General features: G+C 48.3%; 2 protein-coding genes and 1 long non-coding RNA gene across 3 annotated transcripts; all 3 read left to right on the top strand.

The window, feature by feature from the left end:
• The first annotated feature begins 40 nt into the window (after positions 1–40).
• LOC109754301 (uncharacterized) lies at positions 41–8,082 on the top strand. Its single transcript, XR_002230652.4, has 10 exons — positions 41–409; positions 1,177–1,499; positions 1,606–1,698; positions 1,813–1,896; positions 2,759–3,139; positions 5,478–5,517; positions 5,739–5,863; positions 6,012–6,053; positions 6,322–6,415; positions 7,479–8,082. It is a non-coding gene; the product is annotated as an uncharacterized lncRNA (long non-coding RNA).
• A 1,155-nt stretch (positions 8,083–9,237) lies between these two features.
• Positions 9,238–10,811, top strand: LOC109754263 (uncharacterized). The gene is made up of 2 exons (XM_020313173.3): positions 9,238–10,445; positions 10,547–10,811. Exon 1 carries the CDS (start codon positions 9,743–9,745, stop codon positions 10,436–10,438), a length of 696 nt encoding a protein of 231 aa, XP_020168762.1. The 5' UTR covers positions 9,238–9,742; the 3' UTR covers positions 10,439–10,445; positions 10,547–10,811.
• Positions 10,812–10,904: 93 nt separating this feature from the next.
• LOC109754313 (trihelix transcription factor ENAP2) lies at positions 10,905–12,805 on the top strand. Its single transcript, XM_020313222.3, has 2 exons — positions 10,905–11,933; positions 12,428–12,805. Exons 1-2 carry the CDS (start codon positions 11,153–11,155, stop codon positions 12,442–12,444), a joined length of 798 nt encoding a protein of 265 aa, XP_020168811.1. The 5' UTR covers positions 10,905–11,152; the 3' UTR covers positions 12,445–12,805.
• Positions 12,806–26,280: the final 13,475 nt, after the last annotated feature.

Genomic DNA, 26,280 nt, shown 5'->3' with positions numbered 1-26,280 from the left:
TGTCACGTTTGAATTTATAGGCCTTTTGGGGCCGAACCTGGGGGGTGACTGGAACTAGATCGCCTCGAGGGCCAAAAGAAAATGCGCCGGCCGAAGCGCCAAACCACAATCGCCGGGTGCGCCTGGGGGTTCCTTGCGGCGGCAGCGGCGGGCGTGCTCCTCGCGGCGGCAGCGGCAGCGGCGGGCGTGTCCCTTGCGGCGGTGGTGGCAGCGCGGCTGCGTGGGGGAGGGGAAGCAGCAGGGGCCGCGTGGTCGAAGGGAAGCAGCTGCGGTAGCAGAGGGTCGCAAGGTCTGCTGCCGCAACAGACGCCTAGGGTTCCTCCTTCCCCAACCCCAACCAGCTCTGCAGCAACCCAGCTCGCCAACGAGATCTCGCTCTCACTGTCAACACCAGCAAAGGCTTCAACCCGTAAGAATGATCTCCCCTCTGTCCTTGCATCCTTCCCTGTGTCTCTCCATTAATTTGCTTGGAGTACTTGATGGCTAGATGATGTACTTCAAGTGTTTGTGTAAATGTGGAAGTAAAATATACATGTAGCATTCGGTTTGTGATTTGAAAATTGGCTTGGCCTACGATCTAGAGTTCGGTTTTGTGATGTGAATATAATATGCATGTAGTAAAATATACAGTATAATGTTACTGCATATTGATACTTGCAGCATCAGGACTTGTAATATATTTTAGTAGTACAATGTTTTCCAAGAATATACAGTTCTGTGATGACTATCTTCAAATACTGTTCTATGAAGACTGTCTTTGTATAATTTGTAGTATAATGTTTGAAGACCGTCTTTGTATACAATTCTAGTACAACATTATACAGTTCCTTTGGACTGCTGCTGCTGTGATATTATATTTTAGTATAATGTTACTGCGAATAAAATAATTACATATGCAAGCTGCGGGTTTAGTTTGATAAAGTGCAAGTTTTCTTTTGAAAATACAGTGGCAATGTGACATATATATGGGGTACTGTAGGATTATTATTCTGATTTAACCGAAATTGAGTAGATCAATTAGTTTATCATGTCGGGTGGACTGGCTGAAAATGATTGATGTAGCCAGCTTGATTCCTTTCGTGATTGAGGTGTTTACCGGCAGATATAATGATTTGTAGCTAATGTGGTTATGTTGTTGTATTTTACATTTCTAGTACTATTTTGGTTCACTTGTAGGGAAAATAACTGGGCTGAAGATACACGACTACCATATTCTTCTTCAGAGAATACTCCCGATTGGAATGCGAGGGTTTCTGCACAAAGATATCTGGTGATGCACTTCTGCAACTGGGTAGATTTTTTCGCCAATTATGCTCTAAGACATTGAAGCTGGATATCTTGGATAAGTTGGAACAACAAATAGTAATTGTGTCGTGCAAACTAGAAATGATTCTCCCAACTGCATTCTTTGATATCAGTGTGCACTTAGCAGTACATCTACCACAACAAGCAAGGCTTGGAGGTCCTGTACAATACAGATGGATGTTCTTCATTGAAAGGTAGCTTGTTCTTCATCACATCAGTCCTTCCACCTTTCTACAGTTCTGCATCTATCTTTACCACTCAACACTGCCTTATTTGTTCACAAAAAACTACCATATGTAGAAATGGTCCACAATTGGGAAGGCTAACCGCTCAAACCAACCTTATGTTCACAAGAAGGGAACAAAGTCATTTGTAGCTGTTCAACATGAATTAGTAAGTCACTATTACTTATCTTTATCTTGTGTCATAATTGTGGTGAAAGCAGAATATCGAAACTCGTCGCTCTCTTATATTCATGTCTTCTGACTTTAAATCTTGTATTATCAGAATTGTGGCGATATCAGACTATACAAGGAGTGTTACTCTAGGGATAAGAAGGGATGGGCATCAGAAGATGCCAGGAATAAACATGTAAGTACCATGTAACAACGGAGTATCTATGCTATGGAAGTGTTTCGCTGCCCCCCCCCCCCCCCCCCCCCCTGTTTACTTTCAGTTTGCATTTGTTAAAAATCACGGGCCTTATATTTCCTTTATTTAGCTCACCAAATTAATTTCTGTTGAGAAATATTAAGCAGTGAGAATACTAGATACAAATGAGAACTAGATAGCAAGAAATGGGAGAAATGACCACATTATTATGTTGCTGCAGTTCACTGTACTGGGGGTGGACGTGGAAGTGTTTTTTCATCAGAATTACGAAACGTTTATGGACCGAATGACTAAGCAAGTTGGTCGTGAGATACTTTACAGAGATTAAATTAAATGCGTACCTCTATGGCCCTAGCTATAGTTAATGGCCCTAGATTAATTAGTGTGTCCTTAATTATACAGTTACACTTATTATTTTGCTCGGCCAACGCATGTGCCGGATGATTTTCTTTACATCACAAGCCTGCACTGTGTTGGCGAGAACACATTTCTTCAGGGGAATGCTGATGAGGGTGCTTCACTGGAAAATCACGTGTTGAGACTTGAAACGAAAGAATACATTTGCATGCACTGAATTGATCCACATAACAGACAAATGCGGGGTCGTCTGGTTTACCAGCAGACGAACATTGTTAGCACTTAGCAGGCTGCAGAGTAGACCTGTAGGGAACCAAACATTGATCTTGATTTTTTTTCTGTGCTGGTACAGTGAACTGCAGGTTTTCTTTGAAATGGGAGAAATGAATGCTAGATACAGTGAATTTGGATGCTTTTAAATACATTATTATCTTGCTGCAATTAAGAATGTAAATTCCTTTCATTTCTTGTATTATTAATGCAGGAAGAAATGTTGCAGAAGCAAAAAGAACCTATAGAGGAGGGCGAACACCTTTAACAGAGCAACAGATTGGTGAGCAGGTGCTTAGTAAGGCATATGGTTACATCAGAGGTCTGGGTCATGGACCAAAACCAAATAGAAGGGCCAAGCAAGCGCATCAAGCTCAACTCAGCATGTAGTGGAAGAATTGGCCTCTACAAAGGAGATTGTTGCTACGCAACAAACTCAAATTGGCTCAACAAAAGAAGATCGATTGGCTACAGAGTGTCGTGTCTAACTTGGTTGGCATTTCACCTCCTATGGACGGCACTAGTGTGATAGGGCTTCGTTTCACAACTGATGGATCTGTTTTGAAGTCAGGCTACAGATCTGTTTCTTCTGATGGTATGATCAGTATAACTCTCATAGTCAGTACAACTCTTTTGTCTCAACTCTTTGCAATACGGTTTAGAGTAGTGATGCCCTGAATCAAGCGCAACATCCATGCAGTACTCCATGCATTGATCTGCTTCTAGTACTCCATGCATTGAATCAAGTGATGCCCTAAATCAAGCGCAATATCCATGCAGTACTCCATGCATTGAATCAAGTGATGCCCTGAATCAAACGCAATATCCATGCAGTACTCCATGCATTGTAGGTTGCACTGTCTGCTGCACGTTCAGTAGAAACAATCAAGTGCAGTACTCGCATGTCCAACTGCCTTTTTTATGTAATAGAATCTTCTCATAAATGTAAGTACATCAGTTTGTTGAGTGCATGCTTTATAAGGCACTTCATTGCCACAAGGCGAAGCATCTCCCTGCTCAAGCCGTCGTCAAGCGCAACCACCACCCTCCCTAAACACCAAGCTGCCCAGTCCGCCGATCGGCTGTTCGTCGGACATGACCAGCCGCAAAACTGGCCCGGGCGCTGGAGCGACGGCGAGATGTCGGCCCTCGTTGAGGCATGGGGGCAGATTTATCTCCGCCGCAACCGCAGCTCCCTCCGCATGGACGACTGGCTCACTGTGTGCAGAGCTGTCAATGTTCACCGCGGCGACCTCAACCGCACCTTTACTTAGTGCCGGGTGCGCCTCTGTACGCTCAAGAAGAAGTACAAGGAGGAGGTCGCCAAGGGGCGGCTGGCGTTGGGGTCTCCCCACTTCGCCCGACTCCAGGGCTTCCTGGCCGACTCCAAGTTCTCCAACGGCCCGCCTCCCGGCTTCAACGGTAAGACTCCGGCGGCTGCCGTCAAGATGGAGAAAGAGGAGAAGGAGGAGGTGGAGGAGGAGGAGGATGCGGGCGGATGCGTGGGTGGATCGGCCGGCAGGATTGAGGTCCCGGTGAAGCGCCAGCGCCACTTTTCCAGCCTACGGGACATCCTGGAGCGATCAGGCGACCCGTCCGTGGCAAAGACGCCGGCGACCGTCGGCTGCGGCTGTGAGTTGGTTGGGGGTTCGGCGTCTTTGCCAGGGACGGGTCGCCTGATCGCTCCAGGATGTCCCGTAGGCTGGAAAAGTGGCGCTGGCGCTTCACTGGGACCTCAATCCTGCCGGCCGATCCACCCACGCATCCGCTCGCCTCCTCCTTCCCCACCTCCTCCTCCTCCTCTTTCTTCATCTTGACAGCAGCCGCCGGAGTCTTACCGTCGAAGCCGGGAGGCGGGCCGTTGGAGAACTTGGAGTCGGCCAGGAAGCCCTGGAGTCGGGCGAAGTGGGGAGACCCCAACGCCGGCCGCCCCTTGGCGACCTCCTCCTTGTACTTCTTCTTGAGCGTACAGAGGCGTGCCCGGCACTGAGTAAAGGTGCGGTTGAGGTTGCCGCGGTGAGCATTGACAGCTCTGCACACAGTGAGCCAGTCGTGGCGGAGATGAGGAAGCTGGCGGAGGTGCACGAGCGCGTGGAGATGGAGAGGCACAAGTTCAAGAAGGAGATGCTCAAGATGAAGGAGGAGATGGAGCTGAAGGACGTGAGGCTGGAGCACAAGAAGGTGAAGGAGAATCCGAAAGAAGCCGACGGCAAGTAGCATCCCATTGTCAGTTAACAGCTGCTGATGAACACTTTCAGTTTCGTCAGTCGTAGGTGTAGTTCTCTGTCAGTTTCGACAGAATGTTTTCTTCTTCAGTTAGCAAATAAGCTGAGCTGTGACTCGGCCGTAGTTTGTTAGGATATTCCGCGGCCCTGACCCGATCGTGGGATGGCACGAAGTAGACGGTCATGGCCGCATCGCGGGCGACGCGCGGGGAGCGCTGGGATGGCAGCGCTCATGACCCGGACGTGGCCTTGTTTTTCGTTTTCAGTTAGGCGTTGTAATCGCTGAATAAGAAGAGAAAGAGAGAGCAGAAAAGCTGCGAAGTTGAACACGGCACAAAATTCCATCGTCTTCCTCTCGCGTGAGCTCGAGTCCTAAATTGCAAAAGTACAGCTACAAGTCCAAACCTGAACATTTTCAGAACCTGAAGTTTTTCAGTTAGTAGCTCAAAACTGTTTTAAACAATTTTAGAACCTGGACATTTTCAAAACTGTTTTCAAGACCCTGTATTCTTTATTGCCATTTTATGCTTAACTAGAAACCAACTTACATTAATCTATTTATGAACTGCATGGTGTGAACTTCCTCCATGCTGATTTGTTAGTTAGTATGCTGATTTCAAAAGTACAGCTACAAGTCCAAGACTGTTTTCAAACCTGAACATTTTCAGTTAGTATGCTGATTTGTTGGTGTGAACTTCCTCCATGCAGAGAGAAGATACTCCAGCCTGGGACTGATTTTGATGTAGAGGTGATGGAACAAATGAGTTTTTATTTATGAATTGCATGGCACCTGTTGTGCGCAAGCTTCACAATATTCAAATCAGAACAAAGATTTCTAATTAGATTTCCCCTTGATCAATTAACTTTGCAGCTCACCAGCTAACTTCCAAAAAAGATGATCTCTAACTAGAAACCAGCTTACTGAATTAACACAATTTTTGTTTGGCGGTCTTGTATTGAATTTTGTAGTCTTCCTCACTGTCTTCACGAACATGCTCAAAGCTGCACAGATGGTGAGCCACACGGGGAGATAGCCAGCGGCACCGAGCAGCATTTAGAAGCATTGCTACTCACCGAGGAAACCACATGGAAAGGTACATGTACTGCTCCATTGCTACTCATCGGTTTCTACTCAAAGGAGTACTTGATCTGATTCCCCACTCGCCCGCCCCCTCTCGCATTTTCCCTCTAGTCATCGAAATACTTTGTCACATCGATTGTTGGCTTGTGTTAATGATGCAGTTATTGGACAGCACTCAAACTGAACCTGGAACCTTCAAGCAGGTAAAGTATATTCCTAAGTTTTGGTACTAATTCTTCCCTAGTTAGTTATTACCACTTGATCTCTCTGGGTGTCTGCTGACTGCACTATATGTTGATTTGTAGCTCTCTGGACTTTCCATTTTTAAGCAATGCATTAGTATCTCTCTGATTTTAGTTCCAAAGTGGTCATTCATTATATCTGCTGTGTACATGTGTTAAGTTACCAATCTCTAGTGTTATGCTGCTTTTTTTTTCTTTCGGAAAAAGATAAGGAGTCTTCATTAATCAGATACATATATCGCAAAGGAGTCTGAATTTGGGGGCGAGGTCAAGGACAAAACTTTCTTTTGTTGCCTTCCGAGTCCAGTACAACCAGTGAAAAGGTTTGTCTCTGAGTTACATTTATTATTTGTACAAGATATTACATTAATCTATTTCTATTCACTTTGAGTTGACAAGGTTCAACCGAGTTTTCTAAAAGGGCCACTAGATGGGCACAAATGGATCTTCTGTCATGCTTGTTCATGTTGTTATTATTATCTAATAATATGTTGTGTGCACAAGAATAGCAAATTATTATTGTCCAATTGCAAAAAAATTCCTGATACAAGTCTGCTGCTATCATATTGTATAAACAAATCAAACTAGTACTATGACATAGAGTTGGCTAATATTGCACAACTAGTAAATAATTTATGTAAGAAACTTTGACTGGTTGTCTTTGTTAGTCCCTTAATATTTGAAAGTTGTGTTCATTGGGTTGCCGCCAACTTAAACTTTTAGGAAAGAAAATTACTTTTTGTCCTCCATTTTTCATGGGAGTTCCACTTTTCAGGTACACAACTTTAGTTACGGTATTTATCTTTTCTGAAGTGATAAAAGAAGCAGAGTCACACTCAAACAGAAAGGGTAAAAATGCCTGACTAAGAACACTCGCACTCGTACTAGTTGATTGGTCTTTACCTGAGTGCAAATGATAACTAGGTCAGGTTCATTATTTGGCCTTTACCTGATGTCATCTATACAACTAGGTCTGGTTCGTACTAGTTGTAGCTACTTCTGAGTGCAAATTATTTGGCATTTACCTGATGTCAATCTACACAACTAGGTCCGATTCGTTATAATGGGCAATTTTTGCTGCTCGGAGTATAAGATTTACAGGCGTTTTGATTTGAATCCGTCACATAACTCTGGATATGTTCACAGCCACATACTGTTCACAGTCACATAACTCTATGTATATGTTCATTCATACTGGAGGTTAATTCACAGCCACATAACTCTTTGTATGTCCCCTGGAAAGCATGGTAACTAAAATGTAAATTAGCAATCCCAAATCACAGTATGACTTCAGAGTTGTGTTGCTATGCAACATTGCAACCTTCCCTTATACATGATCAACTGTAGTATACTGACCAATAATACACATGCCTCTGCTTTTTTCAGCTAGCAGTTAACCAACACACAAATGAAGTTCAATTTCATCCAAGGTCATGTTCAGCTAGCAGAAACTGTGTTTGGCACACATCGGAGGTCATGTACTGCATATGTTCAAATTACAGAACAAGCAAGGAGTATCATCCAATTGGATGATCCGATGACAGTTTCAATTTCAGTAACTGAAACTGAAATTGATGATCTGCACCACCAAAATGCTGGAGCCAAGAGGCTGGTCGCGCGCCAGCAGCTCAGGCGTTAATGCTCACCGTGGACGCAGCACTCACCGCGGTAGCGGCAGCGTGGCAAGCGGTCGATCGGGCGTCCATGGCGTCTCGGTGAGCTCGTAGTGACATGGTAGTGTTGCTAGTGGCAAGACGGATTGCTGCTTTCACAGGAAGATCTTGTTTGTTCTGTGTTGGGTTGTTTGGCGATGCATTGTTCAGATGTAGTCTTCCTAACGTTATCAATGTAGACCGTGCTATCATTATTTGGAGAAACTTGTATCCTCTATTCACGCATAGCCTGTTGGTCTGATGACAAGTTCTTGGTTCTGGATTACCGGAAGTCTCTAACTGAGCCATATGAACTACAGTGCTTTTCTTGAGTTTCTGATGCTTTGCTTCCCATTATGCAACATGGCATGTGTCCCAAAAGTTAATGTACCAGCAGAAAAAAAATTGTCTTCAAAAGATCGTCATTTTCACAGATTATTTGCATGTGTTGATATGTGTTTTGGGCATTTGACATGAATGACAGGAAAATGATAAATTATATAGAACGATGTATATTTCAGCAGAAAGCTTTCGTAGCTTGCTTGGTTAGAGCACCTGTTTAGTAAGCGTGCGGTCTTAAGTTCAACTCTAAATAAATGAAATCAATTTATTTTGTTTAATTATTATGCAGTTTTGTTCTTCAGTGTAGTGCAGTTTAATTCTGTATAAACTATGGGCGGGGGTATTTGCAAAACTGCAGCGACGACCGGCTCAGCCAGCGTGGCGCCACTTGTCGCGTTGTGATTGGCTTTGTACCAAAACATCATATGAGTTGCAAGTTGTGGGAGGGCTGAGTTCAGTTTTTAAGTTTTGGACCAAAACATTACATTCCCTGCAAGTTTTAGGATCTGGAGTGCTATTACCTCTTGTTTTATTTATTACTCTTAGCGGTAGAGTACCTTAGCTAAACAAGAATTGGGGGGCACTGTACGGCACGATGCGAAAAAAAAGGCAGTGTATGGTAAGTATCGGCCGGTGTTTGTGTGGAAAGAATTAGCCGACCTTTTATTTACTCTTATTAGTTGTTTTATTTACTGCCTGGGTACTTTAGCTCATTCTTGTTAATTACTGTACTTGGTGACAAGAATGTTTATGTGTGTCACTCAGCGTAAATTATATGTATTTTAAATCAGTAAGTATCCAGTGTTTGTACATGTGCCGCGCGTGAGGGTGAGGCCATGATATTGACGAGCCCCCGTTGTGTCTCCAATCAAGGAATTGGCCGACCGCTGAGAGCTGGCAATGCAAAGCGAAGATCGACCCCCAAAATTCCCAACCACGAGACCGATTTAGTAGTAGTTTGAAATGAACCAACGCACAGCCCCGCCGGCCGATCCAACCAACGCCGCTCATGGACGCAGTGAGCCCCACCTGCAGAGGACATGGCGTATGGTATGGAGTTTCTCCTTTCAAAGCAAACTGCACAAATAAATCTACCCATGATATTTTTTGTTTACTGAAGTATGTAGATGAAACTCAAACGTATCACTATATTTATTTTTTACCAGCAAGCCTGGGGGCTTTTTATATTCCTTATCAAATATCGTTACATCGTTTATAAGCGTTTGCATTAGAAATGTAGGGGGTTCATCGACCCAGGTACAAAAATCTGAATAAAACAAAAATGATCTCGGGTAGACCTCCGGTCAGGCAAAAATTCTTGAGGATGACAACCAAACAGCCCCATAGCACTTGTCCACCACGTCCAAAAAAAGAAGAAGACAAAGTGCTACTCAACTCACAGGTGATCTTCACGCCATGAAAAGGATGATTTATGTACAACATTCTCTCCTCATCAATTTACTTATTTACCGTCGTTGAGTACGCGGCTGGTTCAGTACGCCGCTGCTTTATAAGAGCAAAGCAGGCTCCGCTGCTTAACTGAACACCACAAACACTACGTGAAACAGTAGCTCAAATCGCTCGCAACCACCCTGCACTCTCAGACTCTCAGTCCAGTTCCCAGTCCCACGCCGGCCGGCCGTTCGTTCGTCCGACATGCACTGGAGCGACGAGGAGACGTCCGTTCTCGTGGACGCTTGGGGCCCGCTGTACCTCGGCCGCAATCGAGGCCCCCTCAGCATGGAGGACTGGGACTCCGTGTGCAGCGCCGTCGACGCACACCACGCCGCCGCCGGGCTCGACTTCAGCCGCAACCCCGCCGGTTGCAGGAGGCGCATCTCTACACTCAAGGCTCGGTACACGGAGGAGGCCGCCAAGGGGCAGCCGACGTCGGCGTGGCGCCACTTTGCCCACCTCCGCGCCTTCCTGGCCGATCCCAGCGGCGGGCCTCCGGGCTTCGCCGCCAAGAAGCCGGGGGCGTCCGTGAAGCAGGAGAAAAAGAAGGTGGAGGAGGCGAGTGGATCGGTCGGCACGACGAAGGTCCCGGCGAAGCGTCAGTTTTCGAGCCTACGGGACATCCTGGCAAAGACGCCGGCGACCGTCAAGGAGGAGGAGGAGACCGTGAAGGGCTGCGGGTGTGAGTTGGTTGGGGGTTCGGCGGCGGGGGTGACGAAGCTGGTGGCGGAGATGACGAGGCTGGCGGAGGTGCACGAGCGCGTGGAGATGGAGAGGCACAGGTTCAGGAAGGAGATGCTCAAGATGAAGATGAAGGAGGAGATGGAGACGGAGGACGTGAAGCTGGAGCGCAAGAAGGTGAAGGCGGAGAATGAGGAACAAGTCCGCGGCAACTAAAATCATGGTAAAAACTAAACGATCTCTATCCCATTCCCAGTCCTATCAGCGGCAATACAGTTTGTTTTCTTCTTCTTACGTTTGGTTTCTACTGTATTTTGTGTGCAGAGGGACGGGGGATTTGGTCTGCAGGCTGATGCGTGTAGGCTGAAAATCCAGTGGAATAGAGAAGTAGTGTTTGTGCTTCACTGTATCTTGTTTTACACCTAGTGTTGTTTACTGCATTTGTGGTTGTACTCCGCACTTACCATGTACCGTAGCTAGTACTAGTAATTAGCAAGCAAGAATCACCCCTAGATTACATATCAATGTAATGTACGCATTTTAAATCAGTAGTATAATCCAGCGTTTGTGTCTCGATCGAGTTGAATCATGATGGATCCCCAAAATTCCTAATCCTAAGCAGGAGAGGAGACCTCTTGTTTGAAATCAAGCCGCAGCACACACAGCAGGCACGGTTCAGTTGGACCAAACCTCCCCCCTCCCCTCCCCTTCCCTGCGAGGCTGCGACGCACCGCTCTGGGCTCCGTAGGACGGTAGGAGTCGCCGACGCAGGTACGGCACCACCGCGAGACGCGCCTATATATATAAGACGCAGCGCAGGGCCTCCGGGGTCCGACCCCGAGGGGCACCCCCGTCGCTCGCATTGATCCATCAGGCTCAGACGGCAGGCACGCACACCCACGCCACGCCTCCCTCCCAAAGCCAGCGCCGATGTCCGCCATCGCCCACCGCCGCCGCCGCCCCGCGCCGGCCCCGCCCGCGTGGACCCCCGAGCCCTGGAGCGACGGCGAGACGGCCGCGCTGCTCGAGGCCTGGGGCCCGCGCCACCTCCGCGCCGGCGGCGGCCCCCTCCGCACCTCCGACTGGCGCGCCTGCGCCGCGGCCGTCACCGCGCGCCGCGCCGCCGACGGCCGCGCGCCGCGCACCGTCGACCAGTGCAAGAACCGCATGGACTACCTCAAGAAGCGCCTCAGGGCCGACCGCTCCAGGCCCTCGCCGCCGCCGCCGCTCTCCGGCTCCCTCCGCCGCCTCGCCAAGCTCCTCCGCCAGGCCCCCTCGGTCCCGCACCGCCTCGCGCCCAAGGTTCAGCGGGAGGACCGCCAGGACCACGAGGAGGAGACTCCCCTGTACCGCGACTGGCCGCCGGTGCCCAAGCGGCGGAGGACGACCGTCTCGCTGTCGCCGCTGAGCTCCTCCGCGGAGCATCACCACGGGAACGGAGGGGCGGCCTGCACGGAGGTTGCGGCTGCTCTGGATAGGCTGGCGGGGACGTACGAGCGGGTTGAGGCGGCCAAGCAGATGGAGGCGACACGGCTGGAGGACCGCCGCCTGGAGGCCATGCGGGACCTAGAGATCGAGCGCATGCGGGTTCTCGCCGACGTCGCCATCTCCACCTCGGACGATACACAAACCCCAGCCACCTCCGCCGCCATCTCCACCTCCGCCGATACACACACCTCAGTCGCTGCCGCAGCCAGCGGCGGCCTAGTCGGTGAGTTTTCTCTTGTTGCCTGAGCCCATCTGCGTATTATCCATGGTTAATGATTGTTGATTAGCGTTTGAATTTGGACGCAACATGTCTGCAAATCTGCAATTGCTGAGAGCTCCAGCTTATGCATCATCATGAGTAATGAGATCATTAAATTTGGTGAGACATTCATTATTGCTAGAAAACAGTGTGCCCCAGCCTCAAATTAGCCTCGAGTGATTCATTCATAAGATAATACTAAGATGCGATGCTATTATTTCTAATCAGACTACTCATGTGCGACAGTGCAAGGTTGCTTTCTGCTTATGCTCTGTACTCTGTTCCATCTCCAGTAGAACACCAACTGCAAGATTTTAGAGAGATGGGCACTGAATACTGTTAACAAGTAGCAGTAATCTGTTCATCATGTGCATGATTATGTTGCTTTGAACAATTAGGAATCGTCTGTTCAGGATCACGCCTCTCTGACATTCTGTCTGTCTTGTGCTTTTTGACAGAGGAACTAGTACAGTAGACTGGGCATGGTAGAGCCCTCCGGATTCCAGATCATCTTTTCAGGAGATCATTGCAGCGTGGAGAAGCCAACTGACGTGATGATGCCCTTACCAGAAGTTACATGGGTTTAGGTTACAGGAAAAGCTTAGCCAGATATAGGATAGCACATGATGAGACTTTTTTTAGTTCAATGATTGCGGGTTTTACAGCGGTGCAGGACGAGGGAGGGACTCGATTGCCTGAATGCATCGTTCTGTTCTTTGCGACTCGGCCAGTCATGTGGGCACACGGTAATTTACTGCTGTAATCCCCCTGTGTTTCCAGCTGACGAACCATTCGGCTGTGAAACATTATCGGTAAATATGATGTTTTGGATACTACTTCTACGAGTTCCAGAAGACTGCTCTACTTCTGTTATGTGTTTGCTTGCTGCTGGTGTGTGCAATCTGCTGCGGCTTTGTGCGTGTGTGCCTTTCCTCGCACATTGCTGTAGCATAATTGATAAATCTTTGTCAGGCAAGCGAGCAAAAGTTCCTCGCCTCTCTTAACCTGGAAAATGCACAGCAGCAAGCTGGAAACGGGAATGATTTGGGCCAATAATTTGAATGTTTCAGAAGCACCTGCACTTTTTCTTGGCGGGGTAGAAGCTCTGGCACTTTGTTACTGAGCCATCCACCGCCGACTTGACTTTGCGGGGTAGAAGCACCGGCACTTTGCCATTTGGTGGGTGCTTTTGATATATATTTTCCGAAAAATAATATGTGGAAAGTTTCTCTGGTTTGAGATAAAAGCTTTAAAACTTTCAAATTTCGGGTAATCTTTGCCGGATGTTAGCTATATTCATAAACTTGTGCTTTTTTTTTCTTTTTCTTTTACGAAAAAAACTTCCAATCTATTTATTTTCAATCATGGTAGTACAACAAAAATAAAAAATAATAAAAATTACATCCAGACCCATAGATCACCTAGCGACGACTACGAGCATTCAAGCGAACCGAAGGCGTGCCGTCGTCATCGCCCCTTCCTCGCCTGAGCCGGACAGATCTTGTAAGCATTACGTTTGTGACAAGTAGACCGTTAAACTTACTGACGCCTACTACTATTACTCCATCCCAAGACCACTATCCAGCATGCATCTGAAGAATTACGTCATGACAAGTAGAGTAATGCTTTAAGTAAGATGACATAATGTCGACATAATATCATGCAATATGTTCAAAATCCATCGTTTTATCCTTAGTAGCAACAATACAATACGTGCCTTGCAACCTCTCCAGTCACAGAGTAAGGACACCGCAAGATTGAACATACTACTATGCATCATTCCCTCTAAAGATCTAATCATTAACTTGGCTAAAGAAAACTCATAGATCAGAAAGCAAACATAGCTATAAAATTACACATAAATAAATCTCCAAGAAGACTAAAATACTTTCAATGAATAATCTGATCATAAACCCACAATTCATCGGATCCCAACAAAACACACCACAAAAGTTTACATCGGATTGATCTCGAGATCATTGTATTGAAGATCAAGAGAGAGAGAGAGAGAGAGAGAGAGAGAGAGAGTCATCTAGCTACTGCTATGGACCCATAGGTCATGTGGGAACTACTCACAAATCATCGAGGAGGCAACAATATTGATGAAAGTAGCCTCCACAATGGTTTCCCCCTCCGGCAGAAAAAATTATATAAAATATATAATATGATAGTAAAAATATGTATGAATGATATATAGTAGCATGAAACAAAAAAAATTATAGAAACATTTGAGAAGTATCAAAACCATTCTCCTAGGGGGACAAGTAAGAAGGAAAAGGAGGGAGGTTAAAAGGATCGATATAGTTGACTAGAGGGGGGGGGGGGGTGAATAGGCAACTACCAATTTTTAGCTTTTCTTTACCAATTTAAACTTTGCAACAAAGTAGGTTGTCTAGATATGCAACTAGGTGGGCAACCTATATGATGCAACAACAACAAGCACACAAGCAAGCAAGGGATATAACACAAATAAGTTTGCACAAGTAAAGGCACGAGATAACCAAGAGTGGAGCCGGTGAAGACGAGGATGTGTTACCGAAGTTCCTTCCTTTTGAGGGGAAGTGCGTCTCCGTTGGAGCGGTGTGGAGGCACAATGCTCCCCAAGAAGCCACTAGGGCCACCGTATTCTCCTCACGCCCTCACACAATGCGAGATGCCGTGATTCCACTATTGATGCCCTTGAAGGCGGCAACCGGACCTTTACAAACAAGGTTGGGGCTCTCTCCACAACTTAATTGGAGGCTCCCAACGAAACCCGGAGCTTCACCACAATGGAATGTGGCTCCAAAGTGACCTCTTACGTCTAGGGCGCCCAAGCACCCAAGAGTAACAAAATCCACACAAGAAAGTATGGGGGAATCAAATATCCTTTGTTGGAAGTGTAGATCTAAGTCTCCTCCTTTAATCCCTAGCAAATCAACGAGTTTGAGTGGCTAGAGAGAGAGATAGGGCAAGAGAGCTTTAATGGCAGTAATGGAGGAGAGAGAGAGGCAAGAGGTAGGTGGGAGGTAGGAGAAGCATCTCCTTAAATAGGCCCCCCATAGATCCAACCGTTATGTGCAGAAACGCATAGGAGCAGTACTTCCGCAATAGACACCGGTACAACCGGTGAATGCGGGAAACCCCTGCTAGGGCACCAGGGCTGTACTTCCGGTGGCGCACCTGGTAGTACCGGTTTATCGAAACAAACCGGAACTACCGCTCAACCACCGCTCAACTACCGGGCCATATACAGAAAGTAAACCCCTCAGGCCGGTAGTTGGAGGGGAGGTTGGGCCAGAACTACCGCTGGGCTAGCATTCCCTGGGTGGTGGGGTCTGAGGCGGTACTACCGCCCTGAACACCGGTAGTACCGGTTTGTCAAGACAAACCGGAACTACCGTTCCACCACCGTACCCGGTACAGAAGGGAGTCACCCCTGAGCGGTACTTGGAGCGGTGGTGAGACCGGAACTACCGGCCAGCGGTACAACCGCTCAAGGGAGCGGTACAACCACCATGAGCAGAACTGCACAGGACAGAGGACGGGGAACCTCTCTCTCCTCGAACAGTGGGTATATGGTGGGTGCAGAGAATGTGTACGTGAAGTGATTCACCCAATACCTTCCGATGTGGATTCCCTCTTAATAGTACGGATATCCTACGACCAAAGGAATAAAAACGTCGGAAACTCCGTCTTTGATCTTTTCCGCATAGAGGGAAATCCTAACCGTCTTGCGCCACACAATGTGTACCTGAGAAAACTATGGCGCACGATTCGTCCACACGTGTGTTGTCATCATCACCAAAACCCGAAGGTAGAAGATGCCCTTACAATCTCCTCCTTTTTGGTGGATGATGACAACCACACGATTAGTCCGAGAGTTCTAGAAAATAAAGAAGGGGCTCCCCCGGAGTGTGAGCACTATTTAGAGTTTGCTTTTCGAATGCAAAGTGCGCACACTAAGATCAATGCTCCCCCTGGATTTTATAAACCAACCGGAGACAGCAAAACAACCGCAATAAAACATAAAGCAGTAGAGACAAGGATAAGGGCACTGATGACCCACAAGTATAGGGGATCTATCGTAGTCCTTTAGATAAGTAAGAGTGTCGAACCCAACGAGGAGCAGAAGGAAATGATAAGCGGTTTCCAGCAAGGTATTCTCTGCAAGCACTGGAATTATAGGTAACAGATAGTTTTGTGATAAGATAAATTGTAACGAGTAACAAGTAACAAGTGTAAATAAAATGCAGCAAGATGGCCCAATCCTTTTTGTAGCAAAGGACAAGCCTGGACAATTTCTTATATGAAGGAAAACGCTCCCGAGGACACATGGGAATTATCGTCAAGCTAGTTTTCATCACGTTCATATGATTCGCGTTCGGTACTTTGATAATTTGATATGTGGGTGGACCGGTGCTTGGGTGATGTCCTTACTTGGACAAGCATCCCACTTATGATTAACTCCTATTGCAAGCATCCGCAACTACAAAAGAAGTATTAAGGTAAACCTAACCATAGCATGAAACATATGGATCCAAATCAGCCCCTTACGAAGCAACGCATAAACTGGAGTTTAAGCTTCTGTCACTCTAGCAACCCATCATCTACTTATTACTTCCCAATGCCTTCCTCTAGGCCCAAACAATGGTGAAGTGTCATGTAGTCGACGTTCACATAACACCACTAGAGGAGAGACAACATACATCTCATCAAAATATCGAACGAATACCAAATTCACATGACTACTAATAGCAAGACTTCTCCCATGTCCTCAGGAACAAACGTAACTACTCACAAATCATATGGAGGGGTGTTAATATGCATATAGGATCTGAACATATGATCTTCCACCAAATAAACCAGCAAGCATCAACTACAAGGAGTAATCAACACTACTAGCAACCTACAAGTACCAATCTGAGGCTTTGGGACAAAGATTGAATACAAGAGATGAACTAGGGTTTTAGAGGAGATGGTGCTGGTGAAGATGTTGATGGAGATTGGCCCCCTCCCGATGAGAGGATCGTTGGTGATGATGATGACGATGATTTCCCCCTCCCAGAGGGAAGTGTCCCCGGCAGAACAGCCCCGCCAGAGCCCTAGATTGGTTCCGCCAAGGTTCCGCCTCGTGGCAGCGGAGTCTCGTCCCGAAAGCTTGCTTATGATTTTTTCTCGGACGAAAGACTTCATATAGCAGAAGATGGGCACCGGAGGGCCACCAGGGGGCCCACGAGGCAGGGGGCGCGCCCAGGGGGTAGGAAGCGCCCCCACCCTCGTGGCCAGGGTGTGGGCCCCCTCTAGTATTTTCTTCGCTCAGTATTTTTTATTATTTCCAAAAATAACTTCCGTGGAGTTTCAGGACTTTTGGAGTTGTGCAGAATAGGTCTATAATATTTGCTCCTTTTCCAGCCTAGAACTCCAGCTGCCGGCATTCTCCCTCTTTATGTAAACCTTGTAAAATAAGAGAGAATAGGCATAAGTATTGTGACATAATGTGTAATAACAACCCATAATGCAATAAATATCGATATAAAGGCATGATGCAAAATGGACGTATCAGGCACCAACAACACATAAGCTCTACTGATAGATGAGTGCATAGATAAATAGAAAGACGCATGTCTTACACCATGCACGAGATCACAACACAGAATAAGTCCACAAGACACTAGAAAGAGCAAGCAAATAAATTCTCAAGACCAACTGCAAATAAACCACCCATGCAACTCCCGTGACCTAATGGAGCTCTCTCCCCCTTTGGCATCAAGACACCAAAAAAGGAAAAGAGCGAAGCTAACGCCCCGGGGCTCAGTGGATCTCCTCGCCAGTTGTTGCAGAGCTGTCAGAAGCATCATCATCAACATCATCGTCAGGCTCCTCAGCCTCCTCAGACTCCTCAGACCTCACAGTAGCCGCCTCAGGAACACGAACAGAGGAAGAAGCAGGCGCTTCATCAGACCACTGACAGTTCTCCAAGCACCATGTATCCTCAGGAGTGATGGTCTTCTCGGAGCCACTCTTCACATCCGGCACATTGAGGTGCCTCATCAACTGAATCTGCCTGCGACGCGCCATCTTCTCAGCAACATGGGCCTCGTAGAGCTTCTTCTAAATATGAGTCTGTAGGCAAAAGGTCTTCTTGATCTTGGAAGTCAGCTTCTCAACCCACGAGGGCTGGACCCCAGGCTCTAGCTCAAAGTCCTCGTTGTCCGAGGTAGCAAACACATCCTCCTGATTACCTGAAGCAAAGCGAGGGGTCTTATGCTTCTTTTTCCTTAGCTCCTTAACCTCATGCTCCGTGAGGTTGGCAGGGTGGTGAGAGGCTCTCCTGGCCTACGGACTGCCCAAACGGTGCTCAGAAACTGCATCACAAAAGGAGCATAGATCGGTACCTTGCGATACAACACCATATTGTACATCTCCTCCCACAGCCACTTGGAGACATCAAACGTGGCACCAGATCCCCTCTTGGTCTTCATGGCCACAAGCAAATCAACCAGATAACCATAGATATCATCTTGATTCCCAACCTTGGGAAGTAGCACACAGCGGAACACACGATGCATAATGTCATGGACTGGCAGAAGATCATTGGACTTGCCCACAATACCATGTCAAGGGATGTATAGAGGGGCAAGCTTCACCTTGTCCATGGGGTGAGCTCGGTCGTGAGGACGGATGCCACCTTGACCCTCCACCCCGGTATCCTCATAACCAAGAGCATTGCAGAAAGCTCTCCACATGACATGAAAGAACTCATCACGGCACATAAAGGAGAGGTGGCTAAGGGAGTCCTGGATTAGGGGGTCCTCGGACGGCCGGACTATATACTTCAGCCGGACTGTTGGACTATGAAGATGCAAGACTCAAGACTTCGTCCCGTGTCTGGATGGGACTCTCCTTGGCGTGGAGGGCAAGCTTGGCAATACGGATATGTAGATCTCCTCCCTTGTAACCGACTCTGTGTAACCCTAGCCCCCTCCGGTGTCTATATAAACCGGAGGGTTTAGTCTGTAGAACAACAATAATCATACCATAGGCTAGCTTCTAGGGTTTAGCCTCTACGATCTCGTGGTAGATCAACTCTTATAATACTCATATCATCAAGATCAATCAAGCAGGAAGTAGGGTATTACCTCCATTGAGAGGGCCCGAACCTGGGTAAACATCGTGTCCCCTATCTCCTGTTACCATCTGCCTTAGACGCACAGTTCGGGACCCCCTACCCGAGATCCGCCGGTTTTGACACCGACATTGGTGCTTTCATTGAGAGTTCCACTGTGCCGTCATCATAAGGCTGTATGGCTCGCCTCGTTGTCAAGGACAACATCACCTCTGGGGGAGCCCTGGCTGTAGGCCAAACTCTCCGACTATGCGGTTTCGTCATGACCGCCTGTTCGGCCGCTGCGCCAACGATGACTTCTCGGGTCATCGAAAACAGCCTCCTCGTCGGCCCGGAACTCGCCGAGCAGTTGGATCCAATAGAGCTCTCTTCCTTGAACGAGCTCTTGGATCGCATCGCCGCCTTGGGAGTCGCTACGGACTATGATCAGATCGGGCTTAAACCCGACCAAAGGGAGATTAACTCCCCGCCGGTCACCCATCAGACGGTGGTGGAGGAGTAATGCGGCAATTCTTCCTCTATCTTGAGGACAAACTATGTCCGGATTCCCGAGCTCTCCGAGCCGGATACCCGTCTACGGGAGGACATCGCCCAAACCCTGAACCTAGAATCAGGCAGCGGGCCAGACCTATTGGGCAACATCTCGGAGCCCGAACTTCCAAAATCGGAAACTCCTCCGCCCCTGGGTCTCAGATGGGGTCAAGGTTCGGACTTAAATCCGCCCACCCACCCAGATGTAAGCGATCTTTCCCACATTAGACAAGAGCCCCAGGAGACAGTACACCACTATTGGGCCAGATTCCTCCTTGTAATGAACAAGGTCAAGGACTGTCGCGAGGAGGACACAATTTCATTCTTTTGCAATAATTGCACGGACAAGGGAATCCTCAACGCCATAAGTCGCCGTGACATAGCACACTTCGCTGACTTGGCGGCCATAGTACAGAAGTACTGTGCGATGGAAAGTGCCTGGAAAACCCAAACAAAATTCTGGGATCCTCCGGCTCTCACTAAAACCCCCGTCCGAATTAAAAGGGTGTACTCTCATAAATCACCCGATCCAATTACAAAGAAACAAAAGCCCACTACAGGGCGAGGAACCGTACTGGAGGGATGGCTCAACGGGCCATGCAAAATTCACAGTACAGCGGATACCATACCAACACACAGCCTTAGAGCATGTTGGGTACTCCGGCAGGTGGCCAAGAGCGGTGAGGATATCCTCATCAACAATACCGCAGAGCACCATACCGTGGAGAACAACAATACAGTATTGACAGTCTTCGAGACCTTCGCCTCAAATAATAGGCGTAAGCGAGCACTCCGCAGCCTTGCCGAAGTCTGCCACGTAGTAGCAATAAATCCATGGAACGACACGGCTATCACCTTCAATGCCAGTGGCGAACCTAAATTCCAAACAGCCCGAGCACCAGCCGCCTTGGTCCTTAGTCCAATTGTGGATAGCTTCCGGCTTACTAAAGTGCTCATGGATGGCGGCAGCGGACTAAACCTCATCTATGAGGAGACCCTTCGAAAATTGGAAATAGACAGAAGCCGCATTGAGCAAAGCAGCACGACCTTCAGAGGAATCATCCCTAGTCGGGAGGCACGATGTGCTGGCAAAATCACACTAGATGTGGTATTCGGCACACAGGAGAATTATAGGTCCGAAGAAATCACATTCCAAGTGGCCCCGTTCAATAGCGGATACCACGCCCTTCTAGGGCGGGAGGCATTCATGATCTTCCAAGCTATACCACATTACGGGTACATGAAGCTCAAAATTCCCGGACCCAATGGAATCATCACTCTAGCTAGTGATCCGGACATAGCACTCCGCGCCGAAAATAAAACAGCCGCACTAGCCCTCGAGGCGTTATCCGAAGCACTCGCGGCTGAGGAATTAACTGCGCTGCGCTCCACAGTGGACAGGGACGACGTGATACTCGATAAAAGATCCAAGTCCACCTCTTTTAAACCAGCGGATGAAATAGTCAAATTCCAAGTCCATGCAACGGACCCTACAAAAACAGCATCCATCGGGGCACAGTTAAACCCCACAGTAGACGCCGCACTACGGGATTTCTTGCGCGAGAATTGGGACATATTCGCCTGGCACCCTTCAGACATGCCAGGAATCCCACGCAGGCTGGCCGAGCATAGCCTTAACATTCTAAAGGGGTTCAAGCCGGTCAAGCAGACTCTTCAGCGTTTCTCTGAACCTAAGCGACAAGCCATGGGAGAGGAGCTAGCCAAGTTACTGGAGGCCGGATTCATTAGAGAAATAAAACACCCGGACTGGCTAGCAAACCTGGTGATGGTACCAAAGAAGGACAAATCCTGGCGCCTATGCGTCGACTTTAAGGACCTTAACAAGGCCTGCCCAAAGGATCCCTTCCCCCTCCCTCGCATCGATCAAATTATCGACGCTACCGCAGGACACGACTCATTGTGTTTCCTCGACGCATACTCCGGATACCACCAAATTAAGATGGCGGAGTCCGATCAAGCCGCAACGACATTTATCACTCCATACGGCCCCTTCTGTTTTAACACCATGCCTTTCGGGCTCAAAAACGCCGGTGCAACCTATCAACGCATGATTCAGACATGCTTGGAGACACAGATTGGCAAAACAGTGGAGGCATACGTAGACGATGTGGTCATTAAAACCAGACACGTCGAATCCTTAATAGACGACTTGAGGCTCACGTTCGATAATCCCCGAACATACGACATCAAGCTCAATCCAGAAAAATGCGTCTTCGGCGTGCCCGCCGGAAAGCTCTTAGGCTTCATCGTCTCTAATAGAGGAATCGAAGCAAACCCGGCTAAAATCCGAGCTCTGTCGCAGTTGGCTATCCCAACAGACCTCAAGCAAATCCAGAAACTAACGGGATGCATGGCTGCTTTAAGCCGCTTTATCTCCCGATTAGGAGAAAAGGCACTACCCCTTTATCGCCTCCTGCGACGCACCGAACACTTCGAGTGGACGGATGCGGCCACGGCCGGATTAGAAGAAATAAAAGCCGTTTTGGCCACGAACCCAATCTTGGCCGCACCTAACGTTGGCGAACCAATGCTGCTATATATAGCGGCAACACACCAAGTTGCAAGCGCAGTACTCGTTGTCGAACGAGAGATGGACGGGCATAAGTTCCCGCTTCAAAAGCCGGTATACTATGTATCAACTGTCCTCACTCCATGCAAATCACGGTACCCACATTATCAAAAGATAGCATATGCGGTCTTCATGGCATCCCGGAAACTACGACACTACTTTCAAGAGCGTTCAATTACGGTGGCCTCTGAAGTGCCACTCAACGACATAATAAACAACCGCGAGGCCATGGGCCGGATTGCTAAATAGGCTATTGAGATCCTCCCGTTCGACATAATATACAAACCACGACGAGCCATTAAGTCACAAGTCCTGGCTGATTTCGTCGCCGAATGGACAGAAGCCGAACTCCCTATAGAGTACGGCACGCACTCCAACTGGATTATGCACTTTGACGGCTCTAAAATGCTGGCTGGTCTGGGGGCCGGCGTCGTCCCGATGTCCCTGACCGGAGATACGGTCCAATACGTACTCCAAATACTATACACAGACTCCAATAACGTGGCAGAATACGAGGCCCTGTTACATGGTCTCCGGATGGCAGTCTCCATGGGCATTCAACGCCTGGAGGTGCGTGGGGACTCGAACCTCGCAATATCTCAAATAAATGGAGACTTCGACGCCAAGGATCCAAAAATGGCGGCTTATCACAACGCCGTCCTCAAAATGTCAGCTCAATTCGAGGGGCTCGAATTCCACCATGTGGCTCGGGAAAACAATCAGGCAGCGGATGTCCTCGCCCGCATCGGCGCTAAGCGCGACCCCGTCCCACCTAGTATCTTCTTGGAAAGGCTGTTTCAGCCATCCATGGTATGGGAAGGGGAGACTGGTAATAATAGTCCGGACCCGGCCACAACGACAGATACCGAATACTCTAACATAATTGGAGGCTCTGCCACCGAAATAACACATTCCGCCCACGTAATAATGGCTGTCATCGCCCCGTGGACAGAACCATTCCTGGCCTACCTAACTAGGCAGGAACTACCCGAAGACCCAAACGAGGCGCGCTGCATTGTGCGACGGTCTAAAGCCTATAAGGTCCACGAGGGAGAGCTTTATAAGAAAAGCGCTACCGGAGTCCTTCGAAGGTGCATCTCCGAAGAAGAAGGGCGGTAACTTTTGGCAGAAATTCATGCTGGACTCGGCGGTCACCACGCCGCAGCTCGGGCCCTTGTAAGCAAGGCCTTCCGTACAGGTTTCTACTGGCCGACGGCCCGAGCAGACGCACAGGACCTCGTCCAACGTTGCGTCGGTTGCCAGCTTTTTGCAAACCAAAGCCATATGCCGCCTACCGCTCTCCAAACAATCCCCATTACTTGGCCCTTTGTGGTCTGGGGGCTTGATATGGTCGGACCCCTCAAAGGGGGAAGCCATAAGAAAAAATACTTACTGGTCATGGTGGATAAATTCACCAAATGGATAGAAGCCAAACCTGTTAAAACGGCCAAATCCGGACCAGTGATAGACTTCATATCCGGGGTCATACACCGTTATGGCGTCCCCGACAGCATCATCACCGATAACGGCTCGAACTTTACAGCCGACGAGGTAAAACTTTGGTACATCTACATGGGCATCAAGCTCGATTATGCTTCTGTCTATCACCCGCAAACTAACGGTCAAGTCGAACGAGCAAATGATCTTATCATGAGAGGCATTAAACCCAGATTAGTGCGATCCTTGAAGGAATCCGATACGCATTGGGTAGAAGAGCTCGACTCCGTACTATGGGGGCTGCGGACCACGCCGAATCACACTACCGGATACACACCGTTTTTTATGGTGTATGACGCAGAGGCGGTACTGCCCTACGACATAATTCATGACTCACCTCGAGTGCGCATGTATGAAGAGAAAGAAGCCGAGCTTGATCGGCAGGACAGTTTGGACGCCCTGGAGGAGGAGCGTGACGTAGCAAAAGCCCGTTCCGCATTCTATCAGCAACAGGCTCAAAGGTATCAAAGCAGAGAAGTACGGGCCAAAACTTATAACGTTGGCGAACTCATTCTACGCCTACCGGAGAAGAAAAAGAACAAGCTCAAGCCCAAATGGGAAGGTCCCTTCATTATTGACCAAGTTCTGACCGGTGGAGCGTACCGTCTGCGGGATGCATCGGACAATCGACTCGAGCCAAACCCATGGAACGCAGCCAGACTCCGAAGGTTCTACGCCTAGTACCGGACTCTATGTTCGTCTCCTTACCTCCGTCCATTTTTTATATATCCATTATCTGTCTTTTATTTATTTCTTTCTTTCTTCCCTTTTTCTTCAAGGCCTTAAAAGGCTAAAATGTGTCTTGACTACACAATCTTGACGCGCTAGCCGCGCTCATTATACCTGGGGGCTTCTTATACATAAGCTTAATATAACTATTTTCCAGGCTATATGCCCCACACATGTGTTATTCTTCCGCATGTACCTTTTTCACCATTATATGCATCGATATGACTTAAGTTTTGGCCAAGATGGGTTGCCTGGCTCTTGTGTTTATGCCCTACATTCCCGTTAATTCGGCTAGGGCATAAGGGGAGCACCTCTGCGATTGTTACTGCCGGGTCAGCCGGATGTGTACCTCAGACTGGGTGAAGCTAAAAGCTAGCGTTCTTAAGGGAATACTCGGTCGGTGAACAAAAGATGACCTTTACTTATTGTAAATACATGCCCCCAGATGTTTATATCCTGCGTCTCGTTTCGCAAGCTCGGACATGCACATTAGGGCATGCGTACCCAGGGAAAGGAACCCTTAGCGGAACTATTCTCCCTGGAAGATGTTTCTTACTATCCATGTAATATAACATAGCTAGTTGGGTACTTGTCTGTTCAAGCACTTATGACCCCTACGCCTAGTTTCCATGCATACCCCGGTTTTTACATAACTGAGCGGGTACTCGGATACACTCCGGACCGTCGGATCCGGAGGTCGAAGCGAAAAGGTCCGCCATGACAAATGATTTACAATACGGCTAGGGACAATACATGTCACTTGAAGTACACAGTCACTTAGACTGACTAAATTCTTCTTCTATACCATCCAACAGGCTGTCTAGCCTACAATCTTGTTGGGAATACTTTGCGGCTAATTCTACTTGGTCATACACCAAACTGACGGGGATCTCTTTCCCATCACGCCCCACAGGTCTGACCTCGGCCCTCTGGTTCGGGTTAGCCTTGGTGTATCGCGTCTTCACCATGGCCCAGGCTTCCCTCGCACCTTGTCGGCAGGCCGATATCTTCCATAATCGGAAGCGCCACTGCGCTCCCTTGAGCTTCTCTATAAGCTCCCCCATGCCTCCTGGCGAGGAGGCGGACGACCACAAGGCTTGGGCAATACCCTGCATCACCTGCCGAACTTGTTCGTGCAGTTGGGAGAGCTCTGGCAGAAGATCACCCGTAGACCCGGGCATCTCCTCTGCGGGACGACCCGTCAGCATACCTGCAAACATAATCTGTTAGCCGGCTTCCTCGCCGAACTCTCTAAAAGTTCGTTCAAGCACTTACTAAAAATGCCGCGTCGAAGCCGCTTATTCTCCTTCACGGAGTCAGCAAGCTGGGCTCGAACATCTTTTAGTTCCACGCCCAGCTGGATATTGGCGTCTTGGAGATCGTTTTTCTCCCGCCTAACTTGTGTAAGCACGCGCTCGCCAGCCTTTAGCTGTCGTAGAGCATGTTGCTCATCCGGATTCACTCTGGGACAATCTGCACAATCTACTGTTAGATTTGCACGCATGCCGCATACCACCTGGCACATGACATTCTTTGCAATGAAAACAAGTGTTACCAGATGGGGCCTTCTCGGACTCCTGCACCGCGGCAACTGCGGCCTGTAGCTGGGCCTTGCACTCCTCCAGCTCTAGAGACAAATGGGTATTCTTCTCCGTAAGAACCTATGCAAACAATGATCCTTAAATTAGTTGTGCCAACTGCTTCAAGTCTTAGGGGCTACTGATATACATAATTATTAGATTTCCTTACCCGTATATCTTTCACATACTGGTCCGTGGCTCTGGCAAGACCATTTTGAGCAGCTCGGATGTACGCGTCTCCTGAGTTGAAGGCATCGAACGCCTCTTGGGAGAAAC

The sequence above is a fragment of the Aegilops tauschii genome, chromosome 4 (genome assembly GCF_002575655.3).
Source record: "Aegilops tauschii subsp. strangulata cultivar AL8/78 chromosome 4, Aet v6.0, whole genome shotgun sequence".
Classification (NCBI taxonomy): Eukaryota; Viridiplantae; Streptophyta; class Magnoliopsida; order Poales; family Poaceae; genus Aegilops; species Aegilops tauschii.
The sequence above is the reverse complement of the archived record's forward strand: the minus strand, read 5'-3'. Positions and strand labels throughout refer to the sequence as shown.